The sequence below is a fragment of the Oncorhynchus mykiss genome, chromosome 12 (genome assembly GCF_057628025.1).
Source record: "Oncorhynchus mykiss isolate SJ-2025 chromosome 12, ASM5762802v1, whole genome shotgun sequence".
In the NCBI taxonomy this organism is placed as follows: domain Eukaryota; kingdom Metazoa; phylum Chordata; class Actinopteri; order Salmoniformes; family Salmonidae; genus Oncorhynchus; species Oncorhynchus mykiss.
Window position 1 is genome coordinate 52,758,528 of NC_143033.1, and position 21,925 is coordinate 52,780,452.

General features: G+C 43.6%; 1 protein-coding gene across 1 annotated transcript in view; it reads right to left on the reverse strand.

Annotated features, from left to right (window-relative positions):
* Positions 1-21,925, reverse strand: part of LOC110537751 (gamma-aminobutyric acid receptor subunit beta-2) — a 93,079-nt gene that overhangs the window by 11,675 nt on the left and 59,479 nt on the right. The window contains exons 6-7 of the mRNA XM_036937769.2: positions 4,879-5,016; positions 2,837-2,989 (exon numbers count right to left, since the gene is read on the reverse strand). Of these exons, the coding sequence (XP_036793664.1) occupies positions 2,837-2,989; positions 4,879-5,016 (291 nt within the window). The remainder of the gene's footprint in view (positions 1-2,836; positions 2,990-4,878; positions 5,017-21,925) is intronic.

Genomic DNA, 21,925 nt, shown 5'->3' on the forward strand with positions numbered 1-21,925 from the left:
TACAGGAAATTATTTATTTGTTTCATGGGGTACCAAAATTCAGCAGACATAGACGCGGTAGATGGGCTGACATCCTGGTCAGAGAAAATCCACCAGAAATCCCCTCCGTTTCATTGTCCAAATGTCCAGTCACACAAGAAAAGGAGCTTAATTCGAGAGTCTTCGAGACTTAAAAAGCTGCAATAGTATATGCCTCACAGAAACTTGGATAGCCCAATCTATGAACATGGAACAGTGGTTTCTCCATGCAGCAGCACGATCGGTCAACAGCAGCCTCGGGCAAGTCCAAAAGGGGAGGGGTCTGCCTTTTCCTAACACGAACTGGTGGCCTGCTTCCAGTGTGGATATCTCAAGCTTTTGCTTATCTGACATAGAATACCTCATGGTACCAAGAGAGTTCTCATCCATTATTATCATGGCTGTCTACATCCCTCCACATGACAACACCACTTTGGCACTCAAACTATGACTCATGAACAAACAAGAAAGTACACACACCAAGGCAGCGTTTCACTAAAATTCATACAAGGCCCTCCCTCGCCCTCCCTTTGCCAAATCAGACCATGACTCTATCCTACTGCTTCCTGTTTACAATCAAAAGCTCAAACAGGAAGTACCAGTGATGCACTGAATACAGAAGAGATCTAATGAGGCAGATGCGAGCCTACAAGACTGTTTTGCTAGTACAGACTGGGATACGTTCTGGGATTCATCTGATAGCACTGAGGAGTTTACCACATCAATCACAGGCTTCATCAAGAACTACATAGACAACGTTCCCGCACAGTGACTATACATGTACGAATGTATCCAAATCAAAAGCCATGGATTACAGAAAATATCCATTCTGGGCTAAAAGGCTGGAGCTACTGCTTACAAGGAATGGGACACAGACATGGATGCATACAAGGAAGCATGCTATGACCTCCAGCGAGACATCAAACATGCAAAATGACAGTACAGGAGGAAAGTGAAATCCTATTACACCAGCTCCAACTCTTGCCGAATGTGGCAGGGCTTGCAGACGATAACAGATTACAAAGTGAAACCCAGCCGTGAGATGCCCAGTGACCCAGAACTCCCAAACGAGCTAAATGCCTTTTATGCTCGCATCGAGGAAAACAGAGTCCTGCCCCTGTTGTTCCGGATGACTGTATGATCTTGCTCTCCATGGTCGAAGTGAGCAAAACTTTTAAACAGGTTAACACTCGCAAGGACACTGGGCTAGACAAAATACTAGGACGAATTCTAAGAGCATGCGTAGACCAGTTGGCAAGTGTCTTCACTGACATTTTCAATCCCTTTTTGTCCCGGTCTGTAACCCCAACATGTTTCAAGCTGACCACCATTGTCCTTGTTCCCAAGAACTCTGTGGTAACCTGCCTAAATTACTATCGCCCTGTAGTACTCACATCTTTAATTATGAAGTGCTTTGAAAGGCTGGTCATGACACTCATCAACAGCATCATCCCAAACATGCTGGACCCACTCCAATCCGCCCCAACAGACCCACAGATGATGCAATCTCAATTGCACTTTATACTTCCCCCTGCCACCTGGACAAGCTCATCACCAAGCTCGGAACCCTGAGACTGAAAACTTCCCTCTCCCTCGGCCCCTCAGGGGTGGTTCATAGTCCCCTCATGTACTCCCGGTTCACCCATGACCTCGTGGCTTCGCACGACTCCAACACCATCATCAAGATTGAGGACGACATGACGGTGGTAGGCCTGATTACCGACTGCGATATGAGACAGCATACAGGGAGGAGATCAGAGACTTGGCAGCATGGCGTCAGGACAACAACCTTTCCCTCAACGTCAGTAAGACCAAGGAGCTGAACTACAGGAGAAAGGGGGGAGAGCACGCCCTTATCCACATTGACAGGGCTGTAGTGGAGCGGGTCGAGAGATTCAAGTTTCTTGGCGTCCACATCACTAAGGACTTAAGATGGTCCAAACAGACCCGCACACTTCTTAAGAGTGCTTGGCAGCGACTCTTCATCCTTAGGAGGCTGAAGAGATTTAGCATGGGGATCTTGGATCGTAAAAAAGTTCTAAAACTGCACAATCGAGCGCATCTTGACTGGTTGCATCATGACAAATTCACCGCCATCGACTGCAAGGCACTACAGAGTGGGGCAGCAGGTAGCCTAGTGGTTAGAGCGTTGGCGAGTAACCGAAAGGTTGCAAGATCGAATCCCCGAGCTGACAAGGTACAAATCTGTCGTTCTGCCCCTGAACAAGGCAGTTAACCCACTGTTCCTAGGCCGGAATTGAAAATATGAATTTGTTCTTAACTGACTTGCCTAGTTAAATAAAGATAAAATAAAAACAGAAAGTGGTGTGGAGGGCCCAGTACATCACTGGGGCAGAGCTCCAGTGCATCGTGTCAAGTTTGTATTAATCTTTCATGTGAACTCAAGAAAATATGTTTTGGCAATACAAGGTGTGACTATTAGAGATTCAAAACCTAGCTAAAAGAAACAGCATACCATCCTGTTAGTATGTGTACTGTATGATGTTGTGTTAAGGCTGTTTTCTATCCATAGCTTTGAAGATCCTCTATTATTGCGCGATTGACAATTAAAGGCAATGTTCCCGTGGTCACGGAGACTGAATTCATGATAAATGCTGCATATGTCTGCTCAATCAGAAATTCCCGGAAACATTTTCCACGGATCTTCAGCGATACATCCACGATTACAGATTGAATCCAGCCCTTACACTATGGATTTCCGCTAGCTTAACCATGCCTTAGACTTTTGCTTTGGCTAAGGTTGTTGTGAGCTTAGTCATTGGTCACATGACAAAATCCATGACACACAAGTCCTTACCTAAAGCCACCCTGGCAGCAGAGGCATCATAGTTGATCCAGAAGGAGACCCAGGAGAGGATTGTGATCAGGATAGAGGGCATGTAGGTCTGCAGGATGAAATAGCCAATGTTTCTTTTTAGCTTGAAGCTGAGGGAGAGTCGGGGGTAGGATCCTATATGGAGAGAGATAAACAAATAGACATTGTCAACGTAAGATGACACAAGACTAACATACATACATACAGGTGGTGGGTCTCCTGGGCTTGTTTGACCCTTGTTGTGTAAGACACTGATATTTCCCTCTGTTCTCTCATCCGGATCTGCTTCTACTGACTTTACTTTGCTTTATGCTTGACTCCTGAGGCTCTCTACAGTATACAGCTAACAACCTATGCCTGACAAAGGCTGATTGAATGGTCCCACTCCCTGTTGTCCTCTCCAATAGCTCTGTTGGGGAAATACTCAGCAGAAAAAAATCCTGGTTCTGGCTTTAACTGTGTGGCATCAGCGTTCTCCTGCATTATCAGTTATGCCTATATCTATCTGCATGTAGAGAGGGGTTCTTTGCCTGCCTAGGAGAGCCCTCTATTTTTGCTTATCTAAGCTTTATAAAATAAAATAAACCCAGTAGGCTGTTCTATGGTACTCTAGCATTACTTGAACATGCTCATATTTTTGTGTCCTTGGGGATTGGGTTGTATTTTGATTATGTTGTATTATTCTATTAAAATGGCAGGCGAGGGACCATTAGAGCTTCATATCAAGAAGGACCCACGGTATAAGGAGCTGGGGAGAAGCTACACAGCAGGCGCAGTGAGAGCAGGAGAAGAAAGATGAATGTATTACAGAGTGGGCATAAAAACGCCTCCGGCACACATCTCCAGTGAGTAGTTCACAGTTAGCGTTCGCAAGTTTAGTGTGCAGCGCACGGCACATAGAGACGCAGGAAGGGTCTCCTCGAGGACCAATGATATAGTGGGGTTGTTACGGTTATAGAGGGGAGGTGTTACAATCTTGTCAATAGAGCAACAAGGGCATTTTTCTGTCCTTATCACATCATAGGGGGTTGTATTGGATAAGTGCCAACCATCTCTGCTGATGTGTACTTCTCCATGTGACCTGATGGTCAGTCCTTACTAATCTCAGCATGCTGCTGTAGAAAATGGGAATCCCCCATCCTCAATGCCTAAGCAGTGCAGTAACGGCAAATAAAGAAACAGGTGAGCTATAACTACTGATGGTAGTTCTCTATGCATCAGAAAACATCGGGTTTACCAACATTGGGTTTACCAGCTCTGTAATTGTTTGACTCACTCTGTGTCATTGTATTGCTCCAATTCAATAAAGCAGTTTCCCCGACCCTCTATATACAATACCATTGTGCCTGCTTGCACGGCAAATTCATAAATATGAAAATGTACGAATATGAATAAATCATTCCATCAAACCGGTTCTTTTTTAAATAACACATGAGCATGCTCCGTTTCTGAGGGCAGGAGTGGCCCCCATTCTGCCTGTGGGACTTGTGCCAGTTTGGCTGAAGCGGGAATGTCCCACATCCGTTCCGGCACCACCACGGAGTCTCCCATCCACATCACTCACAGGACCCACCATCACTCCTTCCCCTTCATAGAAGCCTCACTCTCCTCCCACCTCCCCCTATGTGCCAAATGTCCTGGAAATAGAATGCATGTGCCAGCCTGTCAGAGAAGATCCAATGTCAAAGCTATGTGCAATCAGGGAAGATCTGAACCTCTAAATGACCTATAAAGGGTTGCACTTTACCAGCTGACCCATTGCTCTACACACTTCCACATGTTCCTTGCACTGCACAGCGGGGGACTCTGGACCGGCCTGTGGCATTACGGGAAACCAGCTAGACTGATGTAACATGGCATTTTTTGGAAATGCTAAGAGCTCTTATTCAGAAACAGGCCAGAGATAACCTTGTGAGAGAAGCAGTTTTTGTCTGCTCTGCAGTCCTTTGTATCTGTACCTAGCTATGGTGATAAGTTAATGAGAGAAGCTTCATTTAGGGGCATTTTGGGGCATAAGACATCACCTGTAGAGAAGACAACATTCTTGGAGATGAGTTTGTGGTCCACAATGGAGAACTGGGGGAGTTCTATTCTCTCCACCCCCGTCACAGCGTTGTCACCTCCTCGCCAGTAGAACTCTATGTCATCAGTGGTGTACCCATCTGAGGAAGGGTGAGAGACAGGGCATTTGATGAAGAACAAAGGAGGAAACTGCAAGTTAGTAATGTAATTAATGTGTACACGTCTCGAAGGATTATTAATTCAACATTAACACTTGTAGGCACACAATCATCAATAAGGCATACAAATAATGTGTTGACTGGATCATTACCATTGTAAATACTGTAGTGTAAACCGAACATGTCTACCACTTGGATCGATACAAATACACTCCCCTACGTATTTATTTGGACAGTGAAGGTAAAACATTTCAATTGGTTCTATACTCTAGTATTTGGGGTTTAAGATCAATTTTTTTTATATCAGGCGACGGTACAGAATGTCACCTTTTATTTGAGGGTATTTTTATACATATCTGTTTTACCATTTAGAAATGAAAGTACTTTACTGTATGTATCTCATACCCCCATTTGAAGGTGTCATAAGTATTTGGCCAAATTCACTTATAAAGTATTACATTTAGTCAAACGTTTACTATTTGGTCCCGTATTCTTAGCACAAAATTGCTACATCAAGCGTGTGACTACAAACTTGTTGGATGCATTTGCAGTTTACTTTGGTTGTGTTTCAGATGACGTTGTACCCAATAGAAACTAATGGTAAGTCATGTAACAGTGTCCTTTTGGAGTCACTTATATTGTAAATAAGAATAGAATATGTTTCTGAACACTTCTACATGAATGTGGATGCTACCATGATTATGGATAATACATATCATACCCCCCCCAAAAAATGCTAACCTCCCCTATTATCGGTAATGGTGAGAGGTTAGCTTCTCTTGGGGATGTGATCTTTGTGAATCTGTAACATTCTCACTCATCGTTAGTCATGATTCATTTATGATTATCTGTCATCATGGTAACATTCACATTAATGTAGAAGTATTCAGAAACATACTGTGTCTACAAACACAAGTTTGTAGAGTCACAAGCTTGATGTAGCCATTAAGTACTAGGAATATAGGGACCAAATACTACACTTTTGACTCATTTTAATACACTATAATGGAATTTGTCTTTGAATGTCTCTTATGAGACATTCAAATAGGCAGACTAGATACATATAGTACATTTCTTTCAATGAATATATCCTCAAACAAAAAGTTACATTCGGTACTATCGCCTCATAATTATAAAACATTTGATCTGAAATCCAAAATACTGGAGTATAGAGACAAATAAAAAAAATGTAGCTTTACTGTCCAAATAAATATGTAGGGGAGTGTACACTATAAATACAAAAGTATTTGGACGCAGGCGAGACAAAAGTATTTGGATGAGTGGATTTGGATATTTCAGCAACACCCGTTGCTGACAGGTGTAGAAAATTGAGCACGCAGTCATGCATTCTCCATAGACAAATATTGGCAGTAGAACGGCCTTACTGAAGACCTCAGTGACTTTCAACGTGGCACCGTCACAGGATGCCACCTTTCCAACAAGTCAGTTCCCTGCTAGAGCGGCCCCGGTTAGCTGTAAGTGCTGTTATTGTGAAGCGGAAACGGCTCAGCCGCGAAGTGGTAGGCCACACAAGCTCACAGAAAGGGACTACCGAGTGCTGAAGCGCATAACAAAAAAATATCTGTCCTCATTTGCAACACTCACTACCGACTTCTAAACTGCTTCCAGAAGCAATGTCGGCACAATAACTGTTTCTTTGTGAGCTTCATGAAATGGGTCTCCATGGCCGAACAGCCGCACACAAGCCAAAGATCACCCTGTGCAATGCCAAAAGCTGGCTGTAAAGCTCGCCGCCATTGCACTCTGCAGCAGTGGCAATGCGTTCTCTGGAGTGATGAATCATGCTTCACCATCTGGCAGTCCGACGGATGAATCTAAGTTTGGTGGATGCCAGGAGAATGCTTCCTGCCCCAATGCATAGTGCGAATATGTAAAGTTTGGTAGAGGAGCAATAATTTGTTCCAGTGAAGAGAAATATAAAATTACATTCTAGATAATTCTTTGCTTCCGACTTTGTGGCAACAGTTTGGGGAAGGCCCTCTCCTGTTTCAGCATGACAATGCCCCCGTGCACAAAGCGAGGTCCTGTCACGTTCTGACCATAGTTCTGTTATTTTATTATTTGTTTTAGTATGGTCAGGGCGTGAGTTGGGGTGGGCAGTCTGTTTGTTTTTCTATGTTGGTTTTTGTGTTTGGCCTAGTATGGTTCTCAATCAGAGGCAGGTGTCGTTAGTTGTCTCTGATTGAGAATCATACTTAGGTAGCCTGGGTTTCACTTTTGGTTTGTGGTTGTTTGTTTCTGTGTGATTGTTTTGGCCACATAGTACTGTTTCGGTTTTGTAAATTCATGTTGTTATTTTCTGTTTAGTGTTCTGAGTTTGAATTAAAAATCATCATGAACACTTACCACGCTGCGCTTTGGTCCGATCCTTACTCCTCCTCAGACGAAGAGGAGGAAATCCATTACAGGTCCATACAGAAATGTTTGTTGAGAATTATGTGGAAGAACTTGACTGGAATGTACAGAGCCCTGACCGCAACAGCCTCAAACAACTTTGGGATGACTTGGAACACCGGTTGCAAGCCAGGCCTAATCACCCAACATCTAGTGGAAATCCTTCCCAGAAGCGTGGAGGCTGTTATAGCAGCAAAGGGGCACCAACTCCATATTAATGCCCATGATTTTGGAATGAGATGTCTGAGCAGGTGTCCAGTAGGGCTGTGGCGGTCATTAAATTTTGTCAGCCGGTGATTGTCAAGCAAATAACTGCCGATCTCACGGTAACTGACCATTCATTAACATAAACTGGCTTACACGTATAGCCTACAAGCCACTGAACCAGACCTTCGTAACGTTTACATTTTAAAAAGGCAAATAAATCATTTTAATATAGCCTACACTCACAATAAATTCATTTTTTATTTTAGACAGGTCTAAAGAAACATAATATGAAGAAAATATTGTCTATTTGAGAAGAACTGAATGGCATACTCTGCGTTGTCCTTATGTTAGGCCTTGATCTGCCTATGCAGTGGGCTATACAAGTTCATTTAGCAGACAAGATTTGCTTAGAATTCCATGACATTATTTTATAGCATGAAGAATACAGTTGAACATGGCTGAATAAAATAGAAAGGATGTTTTCTCCAAACGATTTCGGTTGGAGTATGTGCACATGCGCCTACTCTGTGTTGAGTGGTTAACAAAGAAACAGTTCCTCCTATATGAATATGTTAGAGTTATTTATGCAACTTTAGTTATGATACAAACAGTGGGCTGTGTTTAGATTTTTTATACATTCTAAGGCTGCATGATGCAACTGTAATGATGATTTGAAAAAAGTAGCATGAAAGACATGAGCTCTGCTTTGTTTCTTGCACAGGCTGTACACACATCATCAGTCTCTCATTCACAATTTGACAAGCACTTGACAATGCCTTGAATTTCCCTGCGGCATCCCCATAGTGTGGCCGTAATGGCCCCTAAAAAAATCCTTGCATTTTGCGGCCATTGGCCGGTGTGCCCTTGGGCTGAATATAATAATTATAATTCCGTATTCCCAGCTGTGTTCCGAAGCACCTCTCACTCACATGGCTCTCTTAGATATCTCAATTCTTATTAGTCAATGCCCGTTGCATGTTTGGGTTCTTTTCACAGGCATCTATCTCAGCTCCAAAGTAGGCTACAAGTGAAGACAGACACATTGGGGAAACAACTATGTGTCCTCTTATCGAACTCAAAGGCGCATATTGAAGATGTTATAAGAACCGTCATCATTTCCTTTTCATCAACCAACAAGATGAGTAGGCCTAACGAACAACAAAAGCACTAGCCTATGTCAATTTACTATCTCCCACATTACAAAAGTTGACCTATTCTACTGGTCAACTTGTCCTTCTGTGCAAGAAAGAAATATTCCAAACACAGTCTGGGTCAGCTGTGGGATGCAATAGATCCCAAATTAATACAACCACTCAAAATCAATGAGGCTGATGCAACAGAACGTTTAGCTTAAAATGTTGATAAACAATTAAGCTATTTCTTCACATTTTAAGGGCAGCAAAGTGCACAAAATGCAATTAATTCTCAAAAGTGATCACAAATGCAATTATTCATGAAATACTTCATTATAAAAGTGCATTTTTATGGTGAAAATGATCTTCCCCAAACTAGTTAGGCTCTACACTGGTTGTAAAGGGGATTAAAGTGCTTCATTTTAAGAAGTTATTTGGCCACTTTAGTTGTGATACAAACCTTATCAAAACATATAGGCCTATGGGCTAGGCTACATGAGGTGTGGAACTATAGTTTGAAAAAGTCTTGCCTAACTGCACAAAAGCTGGGCATCATTCACAGTGATAACATATCATTAACAAGTGATAGACTAATATTGTCACCCATCAGACTATTCTTGATATAATCTTCTTTACATAGACTAAATAATATATGTGTGAAATTAGTTTTGATTTAGAATGGCCCATTATCATGCACCTGTCTCGGAACAGCTGCAGGGGGAAAAAATACATGTGATCCAGGGGCGCAACTGTGGTTTTAGAAGTGGGGGAGGAAATATTTATTTTTTTAATCCAGTCTAATAAACACTCCAAACAGCCTACTAGACAGCTCGGAGGCTGGTGGTCCTAAAGCACACCGTTGCCTCATGTCGTATCATATTGTAATGATAAAACTGGGGGGAGCCTAGTTACCATGACTAAATGGTAATGTGGAAATTGGACTGCGGTCATGACTCGTGACTGCCGGCGTGGCGGTAATACGATCACCATAACAGCCCACATACTTTTGGTCACATAGTGTACTGTATATCACAATAGAGAAGCTGTTCAAATAAAACAACCAGAAGACAAAGTCAACTTACTACTACTGACCACAATTAGAAATAAAGAAATAGAACAGAGGATAACTACTCTCATAAAACAATGTTGTTTTGTCTGCCTTAGTGCTCGCTCAACTGAAACTAGTACAGAAACGAGCATCCAGCCAGTGCACTCCCGGCTATAAATGATTGAGCAACATCTTACAGAATCCCGGTGAAAAAAAGTGATTTTCCATCAGACCATGAAACTGGGCCCTGCATAATTCACTGTCTGCCAGCCTGGGCCAATGCCGTTGTCAAGTCGTCTGACTCCAGGGCACTGTCGGTGCACGCATTGTAACAGAGAGGCAAGAGACAGGGTTAGTGATAGAGGGTTCTGCACCACTCAAAAACACAAAACAAATTCAGGGTAGTGAAATAAATTGTTGTTTTTCTCTTTTCTCTATTAGAGTTACGTCAAAAGCATTTCCTCCTCATATTGTCTGGTAATCAAAATGTGTCTGTATGTGTATTTGTGTGACTGTGTGTCTGTGAGCCTGAAATATCACATTTACATAAGTATTCAGCCCCTTTACTCAGTACTTTGTTGAAACACCTTTGGCGATTACAGCCCCAAGTCTTCTTGGGTACGACGCTACAAGCTTGGCATTCCTCTCTGCACATCCTCTCAAGCTCTGTCAGGCTGGATGGAGAGCATTGCTGCACAGCTATTTTCAGGTATCTCCAGACATGTTTGATCGGCTTCAAGTCCGGCTCTGGCTGGGCACTTCAAGGACATTCAGAGACGTGTCCCGAAGCCACTCCAGCTTTGTCTTGGTTGTGTGCTGTGTCCTGTTGAAAAGTGAACCTTCGCCCCCAGTCTGATGTCCTGAGCGCTCTGGAACAGTTTTTCATCAAGGATCTCTATGTACTGCTCCGTTCATCTTAGCCTCGATCTTGACTAGTCTCCCAGTCCCTGCCGCTGAAAAACATCACCACAGCATGATGCTGCCACCACCATGCTTCACCTTAGGGATGGTGACAAGTTTCCTCCAGACATGGCGCTTGGCATTCAGGCCTAAGAGTTCAATCTTGGTTTCATCAGACCAGATAATCTTGTTTCTCATGGTCTGAGAGTCTTTGGGTGCATTTTTGGCAAACTCCAAGTGGGCTGTCATATGCCTTTTAATGAGGAGTGTCTTCCATCTGAACACTCTACCATAAAGGCCCCATTGATGGAGTGCTGCAGAGACAGTTGTCCTTCTAAAATACTCTCCCATCTCCAGAGGAACTCTAGAGCTCTGTCAGAGTGACCATCTGGTTCTTGGTCACCTTCTCTGACCAAGGCCCTTCTCCCCTGATTGCTCAGGTTCTGCCTTTCCAAATCATGTCAAATCAATTAAATTTACCACAGGGTGACTCCAATCAACCAATACATGTTTGTAGAAACATCTAAAGGATGATCAATGGAAACAGGATGCACCTGAGCTCGATTTTGAGTCTAAAAAAAAATTAAAAACCTGTTTAGAATTTGTCATTATGGGGTATTGTGTGTAGATTGCTGAGGATGTTTTATTTATTTAATCGATTTTAGAATAAGTCTGTAATGTAACAAAATGTGGAAAAAGTGAAGGGGTCTAAATACAGTTGAAGTCGGAAGTTTACATGAACTGATTTTAAATGTATTTGGTGAAGGTGTTTCACAATTCCTGACATTTAATCCTAGTAAAAATTAGTTAGGATCCCCACTGTATTCTACGATTGTGAAATGTAAGAATAATAGTTGAGAGAATGATTTAGTTCAGCTTTTTGTCTTTCATCACATTCACAGTGGGTCAGAAGTTTACATACACTCAATTAGTGTTTGGTAGCATTGCCTTTAAATTGTTTAACTTGGGTCAAACGTTTCAGGTAGCCTTCCACAAGCTTCTCACAATAAGTTGGGTGAATTTTGGTCAGGTGTTTAGGCCTCCTTGCTCACACAAGCTTTATCAGTTCTGCCCACAAATGTTCAATAGGATTGAGGTCAGGGCTTTGTCCTTAAACCATTTTGCCACAACTTTAGAAGTATAATTGGGGTCGACCAAGCCTTAACTTCCTGACTGATGTCTTGAGATGTTGCTTCAATATCTCCACATAATGTTCCTCCCTCATGATGCCATCTATTTTGTGAAGTGCACCAGTCCCTCTTGCAGCAAAGCACCCCCACAACATGATGCTGCCACCCCAGTTCTTCACGGTTGGGATGGTGTTCTTCGGCTTGCAAGCCTCCCCCTTTTTCCTCTAAACATAACGATGGTCATTATGGCCAAACAGTTCTATTTTTGTTTCATCACACCATGTCCCCATGTGCAGTTGCAGCCCGTAGTCTGGCTTTTTTATGGTGGTTATGGAGCAGTGGCTTCTTCCTTTTTGAGCGGCCTACAGGTTTTGTCGTTATAGGACTCGTTTTACTGTGGATATAGATACTTTTGTACCTGTTTCCTTCAGCATCATCACAAGGTCATTTGCTGTTGTTCTGGGATTGATTTGCACTTTTCGCACCAAAGTATGTTAATCTCTAGGAGACAGAATGCGTTTCCTTCCTGAGCGGTATGATGGCTGCGTGGTCCCATGGTGTTTATACTTGCGTACTATTGTTTATACAGCTGAACATGGTACCTTCAGGCGTTTGAAAATTGCTCCCAAGGATGAACCAGACTTGTGGAGGTCTACAAATGTTTTTCTGAGGTCTTGGCTGATATCTTTTGATTTTCCCATGATGTCAAGCAAAGAGGCACTGAGTGTGAAGGTAGGCCTTGAAATACATCCACAGGTACACCTCCAATTGACTCAAATGATGTCAATTAGCCTTACTATCAGAAGCTTCTAAAGCCATTAAATTATTTTCTGGAATTTTCCAAGCTGTTTTAAAGTCACAGTCAACTTAGTGTATGTAAACTTCTGACCCCCTGGAATTGTGATTAAGTGAATTATAAATGTAATAATCTGTCTGTAAACAATTATTGGAAAAATTACTTTGCACAAAGTAGATGTCCTCACCGACTTGCCAAAACTATAGTTTGTTAACAAGACATTTGTGGGGTGGTTGAAAACAAGTTTTAATGACTCCAACCTAAGTGTATGTAAACTTCTGACTTCAACTGTACTTTCCGAAGGCACTATACATGTATATGTAAGTGCGAGAGCGTGGTGTGAGCGAGCGGGTAGACCGCTGGGCTGATCTATGACAGGATTATTCAGGAACTCTCCCACTGCCTCATTGATTAGTACCATGCAGGCATTCCCTCTCTCTTCCTCCTCTCTCCTCTCCTCCCTCGGCTTTCTCCTCATAATTACTACTGGTGACCTATTTAGATGCTATAAATAATTAAGTCACTCAGAAACTGGTTTTACCATATTATGTTCAGAGTGTGTTCTAATTTCTGGATCATCCTGCACAAAAAACAATTGGTGCTCATATCCGAGCTTTAAAACAGCAGATACAATGGTATGTGTTTAATTGGAAACATGTGGGATAGGCTATTTCCAAAAGGCTATTAAGAGATATTTGCTTTTAGGATATTTAATTTAGTTAATAAAGCGTACAGCATATTATTACGTGAAGTTTGCAATTATGAAATCAAAGTGCTATTATCGTAGAGCCTACACGATAAATATCCTTTCATCCCTTGCTATAGAAATGTCTAGATCTGGCCGTTGCTTGGTCGGTTGAGCTTATCTGATCCACTTAACTCCATTGTTTCAATGTCATTGAGCCTGACTTTGCTAATTATATTTAGCCTCTATTTTCTGTTACATCACTGCATTTTGCTTGGATGGATCCCAAATCAGAACCGGTGGTGCACAATAACTGAAGGGAGGAAATGGGGGGGAGAGGAGAAAACTCCCTGCCTTTCCACAGAGGCTGGGAATTCCTTGTGCAGGGGAACGCTCCAGACCCGATCCAAGAATTAAACCATGTCCTTGGTTGAAATAAATACAATTCCCTCTTGATAACATAGTTGGAGATATAATAATAATACTGAAGCTGTTTAACTAGGGCCGGTCATGTCCTACGCCCATCTGACTGGAGGCATTTTATACAGCTTAAATAAAAGAAAGTTGTACAAGAAAGACATTTCTTATAAAAATGAAGAAAATAAAGAAATTGATTTGTTTTATTGTTCCAAGGAAGGAGGCCTTTGTCAGAGTGTGGTGGGGAAAACTATGTATGGACTTTACTAACAATATACTGTACCTTGACTTCTAAATTAACATTTTGGTTCAAATCAAACATTCAAATGTGTCTCTGTTAGGGGATCAAACTTGAGTAGCATTGAAACAAAGTGACAACTGAATCCTGGGGGTATACTCTCAGGTAAATCCTGGAGGTATACTCTCAGGTAAATCCTGGGGGTATACTCTCAGGTAAATCCTGGGGGTATACTCTCAGGTAAAATCCTAACTTGAGAGATGCGCTTGACTTTGAATTTTGTGTAAATCATGTAAGTCCAAAACGAGGATGGATATCAGTTAGTATTAATGGAAAAGCTGTGGCCTGTAATGAATTAAAACTTGCTTTATGCTTGGAGTTATACGTAAGCTTCTTAAAGATCAGTGATACTATCAAGAGCAGTGTGCGGTTTCCTTTTTCCTTCATGCTTGGAGTTATTAACATCCCTTGGTTCATACATGAGTACCTCATCACAATTCAATCGAAAGTAGACAAAAACCAGAGCCCAAGCCTCAGTAAGGTCAGTAAAGTATGCATTGAGTCAACAAAAGTTTCAGACATACCAAACAAAGGTCTACACAGGTAGACTTAAAAGAAAATTCCACACCAAAACTATATTTTGGTATTTATTTCATTAGTCCATTGTTGACACAGTCCCAAAATGTTTTACTTGTCATCAATGAGGTTTTCCAAATATGTTACTTTCAAAACACAGAAATCATCCCTATATGATGCATTTTCATAGACAGAGCTATTTTATAGTGTTTACAATGACTTTGTTTATAAACATTGGAGTAAAACAAGCTTACATGAATACTGAATTTTGAGTTGTGATGGGGTATGAAAGTTGAACTAAGCTCATGAGGCATTTGTAAGCTTTATTCTTCAAGGATCAATGGGTATGCAGTGCTTTTAGAAGGTATTGACTTTTTACACATTTTGTTGTGTTACAAAGTGGGATTAAAATAGATGTATTTGTATTTTTTTGTCAATAATCTACACAAAATACTCAGTCAAAATGGAAGAACAATTCTAACATAAAATAAATAAATAAATAAAAACACTAACATATCTTGATTAGAGAAGTATTCAACCCCCTGAGTCAACACATGTGAGAATCACCTTTGACAGTGAATATCTCTAAGAGCTTTCCACATGTGGATTATGCAACATATGTCCATTATTCTTTTCAAAATTCTTCAAGCTCTCTCAACTCTCTCAAATTGGCTGTTAATCATTGCTAGACAACCATTTCAGGTTTTGCCATAGATTCTCAAGCAGATTTAAGTTAAAACTGTAACTTGGCCATTCAGGAATATTCACTGTCTTCTTGGTAAGATTTTGCCATGTGTTTAAGGTTATTGTCCTGCTGAAAGGTGAATTAATCTCCAAGTGTCTGGTGGAAAGCAGACCGAGTCAGGTTTCCTCTAGGATTTTGCCTGTGCTTAGCTCAATTCTTTTTTTATCCTGAAAAACTCCCTAGCGTTAATGATTAAAAGCATACCCATAACATGATGCAGCCACCACTATGCTTGAACATGTGAAGAGTGGTACTCAGTAATGTGTTGTATTGTATTTGCTTCAAACATAACACTTTGTATTCGGGACACATTTTCAGCAGTATTACTTTAGTGCCTTGTTGCAAACAGGATGCATGTTTTGTAATATTTGTATTCTATACAGGCTTCCTTCTTTTCACACTGTCAATTAGGTTAGTATTGTGGATTAACTAGAATGTTGTTGATCCATCCTCAGTTTTCTCCTATCACAGCCATTAAACTATAACTGTTTTAAAGTCACCATTGACATCATGGTGAAATCCCTGTGCGGTTTCCTTCCTCTATGGCAACTGAGTTAGGAAGGACGGCTGTATCTTTGTAGTGACTGGGTGTATTGATACCCCATCCAAAGTGTAATTAATAACGTCACCATGCTCAAATGGATATTCAATGTGTGATTTTTTTTCTTTTTGTTACCCATCGACCAATAGGTGCCCTTCTTCGCCAGGTATTGGAAAACCTCCCTGGTCTTTGTGGTTGAATCTGTGTTTGAAATTCACTGTTTGAGTGAGGGATGTTACAGATAATTGCATGTGTGGGGTACAGATTTAGCCAGATGGTTAAAGCACGTAGCTGTGTTAATTTACATCCACTAGATGGCAGTGTCCCGTTAAGAGACCCATAAATAATGTGTGCAAGCGGTTATGGGATTGCGTCTGAGTAGTGTGTAAGAGTGAGAGCAAGCATTACACTGAAGAGCTGTTTAAAATCCATTATGGGTTCAACATTACTTTAAATAATACTTTTTCTTTTGCTCTTGTAGTGGAATATACCATATTACGAATCATCTGCAGTGTGGTTAGGGTATCACGTGGACAGTGTGTTTTTACGTATTCATATTGCTTTATGACAACATGTATTTAGTCCATACAACTTATGTGACTTGTTAAGGACATTTTTACTCCTGAACAAATTTAGGCTTGCCATAACAAAGGTGTAGAATACTTATTGCCTCAATTTTTATTAATTTGCTAAAATGTTGAAAAAACAGCATAATTCCACTTTGACTACACAATCAATTTCTAATTCAGGCTGTAACACAACATAATGTAGAAAAAGTCAAGGGGTGTGACTACTTTATGAAGAGCACTGTATATAATACATTTATAAGTCAAAACATGTATCTAGTAACTGCTGATTGCCCCTTTAACTGGACAGGAAAAGTCAAAATCCAAAACAGCTGATGCATATTCCCCCTGTATGTGCTTGGGAGGTTCTTCTTAAACATGACTAAAATTTATGTTTGATACCAATGGTTCAAAGGTACTTTAATCTTATTCCTGGTGTCCAATTAAAAGCTTGGCTCTAAAGTCTGGCAGTGTGCAGTGAGCTATCTATCTTCAGCTCAGCAGGTTGGCAAACGTGCAGGAGCGGCAAAAGGAACATCTAAGGCACGAAATATACTCCAGTGTACAAACTGTTCAGACCCCAGAGGACATTTGTGGTGTCTAAAAGAGGATATCATAGCAGTGCTGCTCTCTATATACGTTGTGCACCGCTGCTGCAGAAAATGTAACTATTACTTGGTGGAACATTGAGATGATCATTTCATAATTTCACACTGACAACAGCGTAAAACCAGCCCAATAATGTGGCATCTCAACTTTTGCCAAGACATCTTAGAAAGAAAAACAGCATGTAGGTGGAGAGATAAGGCTGGCATGTGGGTCTACTTGTGGCATTATCCGCTCGAACACAATATATGTTCTTCAAAATGGTACACAGGCGCAATTTAATCTCTCTTTCTCTCAAAATAGGTCATTTGAATGCCTCAAAGTTGTCAGAGAATAAAGTAATGTACTCAAGGTTGTCTGGACAATGATTACATAATGATATGCATAGATATATTTTAGAAAAAGGGGTTCAGAAAGAAGCAAGATGTAATCTATTCTACATCACCTACATTTGGCACTGGCAGCTCGATTTAAACTGTGTAGTAGTCCATACAGTATGCTTTAATAACACAGGTCTGTGTATGTACAAAACTATGCAACTACTGTAACATGCCTATACGACTGCAGGAGTTTGACATTGTTCAACAGGGCTGGCTTTAGCCTTCTGGGGGCCCAAAGCAAGATTATTTTTTTTGGACTCTCTTGCACTGGTTCTCTGCACACTCACTGGACTCTACCCATACACTCACACATACTACACTGACACTCCAGCACAATCACACTGTAACGATTCTCTTCTTGTGAAGTAGAGGCGGACCAAAGCGCAGCGTGGTGGTTGTTCATTGTAATTTATTGACGACACTATACATGAACAAACTAACGAAAAAACAAGAAACGTGAGAACTCAAAACAGCCCTGTCTGGTGCAAACACAAAAACAGGAACAATCACCCACAAACACACAGTGAAACCCAGGCTACCTAAGTATGATTCTCAATCAGAAACAACTAATGACACCTGCCTCTGATTGAGAACCATACTAGGCCGAAAACATAGAACTGCCCCAAAACATAGAAAAACAAACATAGACTGCCCACCCAACTCACGCCCTGACCATACTAAATAAATACCAAAACAAAGGAAATAGAGGTCAGAACGTGACAGTACCCCCCCCCCCAAAGGTGCGGACTCCGGCCGCAAAACCTTGACCTATAGGGGAGGGTCTGGGTGGGCGTCTGTCCGCGGTGGCGGCTCTGGCGCGGGACGCGGACCCCACTTCGCCATTGTCTCAGTCCGCCTTATTGTCCGCCTCCGTGGCTTACTCACCATGCCCACCCCTCTCAATGACCCCACTGGACAGAGGGGCTGCTTGGGACAGAGGGGCAGCTTCTCGGGACAGAGGGACAGCTGCTCGGGACAGAGGGACAGCTGCTCGGGACAGAGGGACAGCTGCTCGGGACAGAGGGACAGCTGCTCGGGACAGAGGGACAGCTGCTCGGGACAGAGGGACAGCTGCTCCGGGCGGAGGGGCTCTAGCGGCCCCTGGCTGACTGGCGGCACTGGCGGCCCCTGGCTGACTGGCGGCCCCTGGCTGACTGGCGGCACCTGGTTGACTGGCGGCGCTGGGCTGACTGGCGGCACTGGCGGCCCCTGGTTGACTGGCGGCACTGGCGGCCCCTGGCTGACTGGCGGCACTGGCGGCCCCTGGCTGACTGGCGGCACTGGCGGCCCCTGGCTGACGGGCGGCACTGGCGGCCCCTGGCTGACGGGCGGCATTGGCGGCGCTGGGCAGACGGGCGGCGCTGGCGGCGCTGGGCAGACGGGCGGCGCTGGCGGCGCTGGGCAGACGGGCGGCGCTGGCGGCGCCGGGCAGACGGGCGGTGCCGGCAGAGGCGCCGGACAGGCGGGAGGCTCCGGCAGAGGCGCCGGACAGGCGGGAGGCTCCGGCAGAGGCGCCGGACAGGCGGGAGGCTCCGGCAGAGGCGCCGGACAGGCGGGAGGCTCCGGCAGAGGCGCCGGACAGGCGGGAGGCTCCGGCAGAGGCGCCGGACAGGCGGGAGGCTCCGGCAGCGGCGCCGGACAGGCGGGAGGCTCCGGCAGAGGCGCCGGACAGGCGGGAGGCTCCGGCAGAGGCGCCGGACAGGCGGGAGGCTCCGGCAGAGGCGCCGGACAGACGGGAGACTCCGGCAGAGGCGCCGGACAGACGGGAGACTCCGGCAGAGGCGCCGGACAGACGGGAGACTCCGGCAGAGGCGCCGGACAGACGGGAGACTCCGGCAGCGCTGGAGAGGAGGAAGGCTCTGGTAGCGCCGGAGAGGCGGGAGACTCCGGCAGCGCTGGAGAGGAGGAAGGATCTGGACGGATGGGCCGGAGAGACAGCCTGGTACGGGGAGCTGCCACCGGAGGGCTGGGGTGTGGAGGTGGTGACGGATAGACCGGGCCGTGCAGGCGCACTGGAGCTCTTGAGCACCGAGCCTGCCCAACCTTACCCGGTTGAATGGTCCCGGTCGCCCTGCCAGTGCGGCGAGGTGGAATAGCCCGCACTGGGCTATGCAGGCGAACCGGGGACACCGTGCGCAAGGCTGGTGCCATGTAAGCCGGCCCAAGGAGACGCACTGGAGACCAGATGCGTAGAGCCGGCTTCATGGCACTTGGCTCGATGCCCACTCTAGCCCGGCCGATACGCGGAGCTGGAATGTACCGCACCGGGCTGTGCACCCGCACTGGGGACACCGTGCGCTCCACAGCATAACACGGTGCCTGCCCGGTCTCTCTAGCCCCCCGGTAACCACAGGAAGTTGGCTCAGGTCTCCTACCTGGCGTAGCCATACTCCCTGTTAGCCCCCCCCCCAAGAAATTTTTGGGGCTGACTCCCGGGCTTCCATCCACGACGCCGCGCTGCCTCCTCATACCAGCGCCTCTCCGCTTTCGCCGCCTCCAGTTCTTCTTTGGGACGGCGATATTCTCCTGGCTGAGCCCAGGGTCCTCTTCCGTCTAATTCGTCCTCCCATGTCCATACCTCCTCGCGCTGCTCCTGCTGCTGCTTTTTCCTTTGCCCATTACCACACCGCTTGGTCCTGTTGTGGTGGGTGATTCTGTAACGATTCTCTTCTTGTGAAGTAGAGGCGGACCAAAGCGCAGCGTGGTGGTTGTTCATTGTAATTTATTGACGACACTATACATGAACAAACTAACGAAAAAACAAGAAACGTGAGAACTCAAAACAGCCCTGTCTGGTGCAAACACAAAAACAGGAACAATCACCCACAAACACACAGTGAAACCCAGGCTACCTAAGTATGATTCTCAATCAGAAACAACTAATGACACCTGCCTCTGATTGAGAACCATACTAGGCCGAAAACATAGAACTGCCCCAAAACATAGAAAAACAAACATAGACTGCCCACCCAACTCACGCCCTGACCATACTAAATAAATACCAAAACAAAGGAAATAGAGGTCAGAACGTGACACACACACACACACACACACACACACACACAAACACACACACACACACACACAGCCAAACTAGACACTCTAATGTACTTGTCCTCTTGCTAAGGAAACACTTATCTCCCTCACTAGCTTTAAGCACCAACTGTCAGAGCAGCTCACAGATTACTGCACCTGTACATAGCCCACCTATAATTTAGCCCAAACAACTACCTCTTTCCCTACTGTATTTTATTTATTTATTTATTTTGCTCCTTTGCACCCCCATTATTTTTATTTCTACTTTGCACATTCTCCCATTGCAAATCTACCATTCCAGTGTTTTACTTGCTATATTGTATCTACTTTGCCACCATGGCCTTTTTGCCTTTACCTCCCTTATCTCACCTCATTTGCTCACATCGTATATAGACTTGTTTATACTGTATTATTGACTGTATGTTTGTTTTTACTCCATGTGTAACTCTGTGTCGTTGTATGTGTCGAACTGCTTTGCTTTATCTTGGCCAGGTCGCAATTGTAAATGAGAACTTGTTCTCAACTTGCCTACCTAGTTAAATAAAGGTGAAATAAAAAAAATTAAATAAATAAAAAGTTGTGCACCCGGGCCTCCCACTCCTTTCAGAAGAAACGTATTTGTTTCTGGTCATTTTGAGCCTGTAATCGAACCTACAAATGTTGATGCTCCAGATACTCATCTAGTCTAAAGAAGGCCAGTTTTATTGCTTCTTTAATCAGAACAACAGTTTTCAGCTGTGCTAGCATAATTGCAAAAGTGTTTTCTAATGATCAATTAGTCTTTTAAAATTATAAACTTGAACTAGCTAACACAACGTGCCATTGGAACACAGGAGTGATGGTTACTGATATTGGGCCTCTGTACGCCTATGTAGATATTCCATTAAAAATCTGTCATTTCTAGGTACAATAGTCCTTTACAACATTAACAAAGTCTACACAGTATTTCTGATCTATTTTATTTTAAATCGACAAAAAATGTGCTTTTCTTTCAAAAACAAGGACATTTCTAAGTGACCCCAAACTTTTGAATGGTAGTGTACATTTTGGGAGGGGGTTGGAGGCCACCTAGCGGCCTGGGGCCCTAAGCGACCGCTTAAGTCGTTTGTGCCATGTTGTTGAATAATACAGCCCACGGTTATCGCTTCCCAGATATATGTTATGTGGACTACTGCACTTACTACAGCCGAGAGTTACGTACATGCATTATAGAGAAGCCGGGAAGAAACCACTGCCCACCATGAGAACACCAGTCTGTCACACTACTAGTCCCGGGAGAGAGCAAGTCTGCGCCAAAGACGTATTTCATTACAATCAAATTAATATGAAGACAGAGGGGCATATTAGTGGAACAATTTATAGAAGGAGAGTAACTAATTGCATCACAATAATTGTATTGTGCATGTTAAGTGCTCTCACAATAATGATTTGAGTAATTAAGTGTTGGATATGTATTATTGCTTGCAGACATA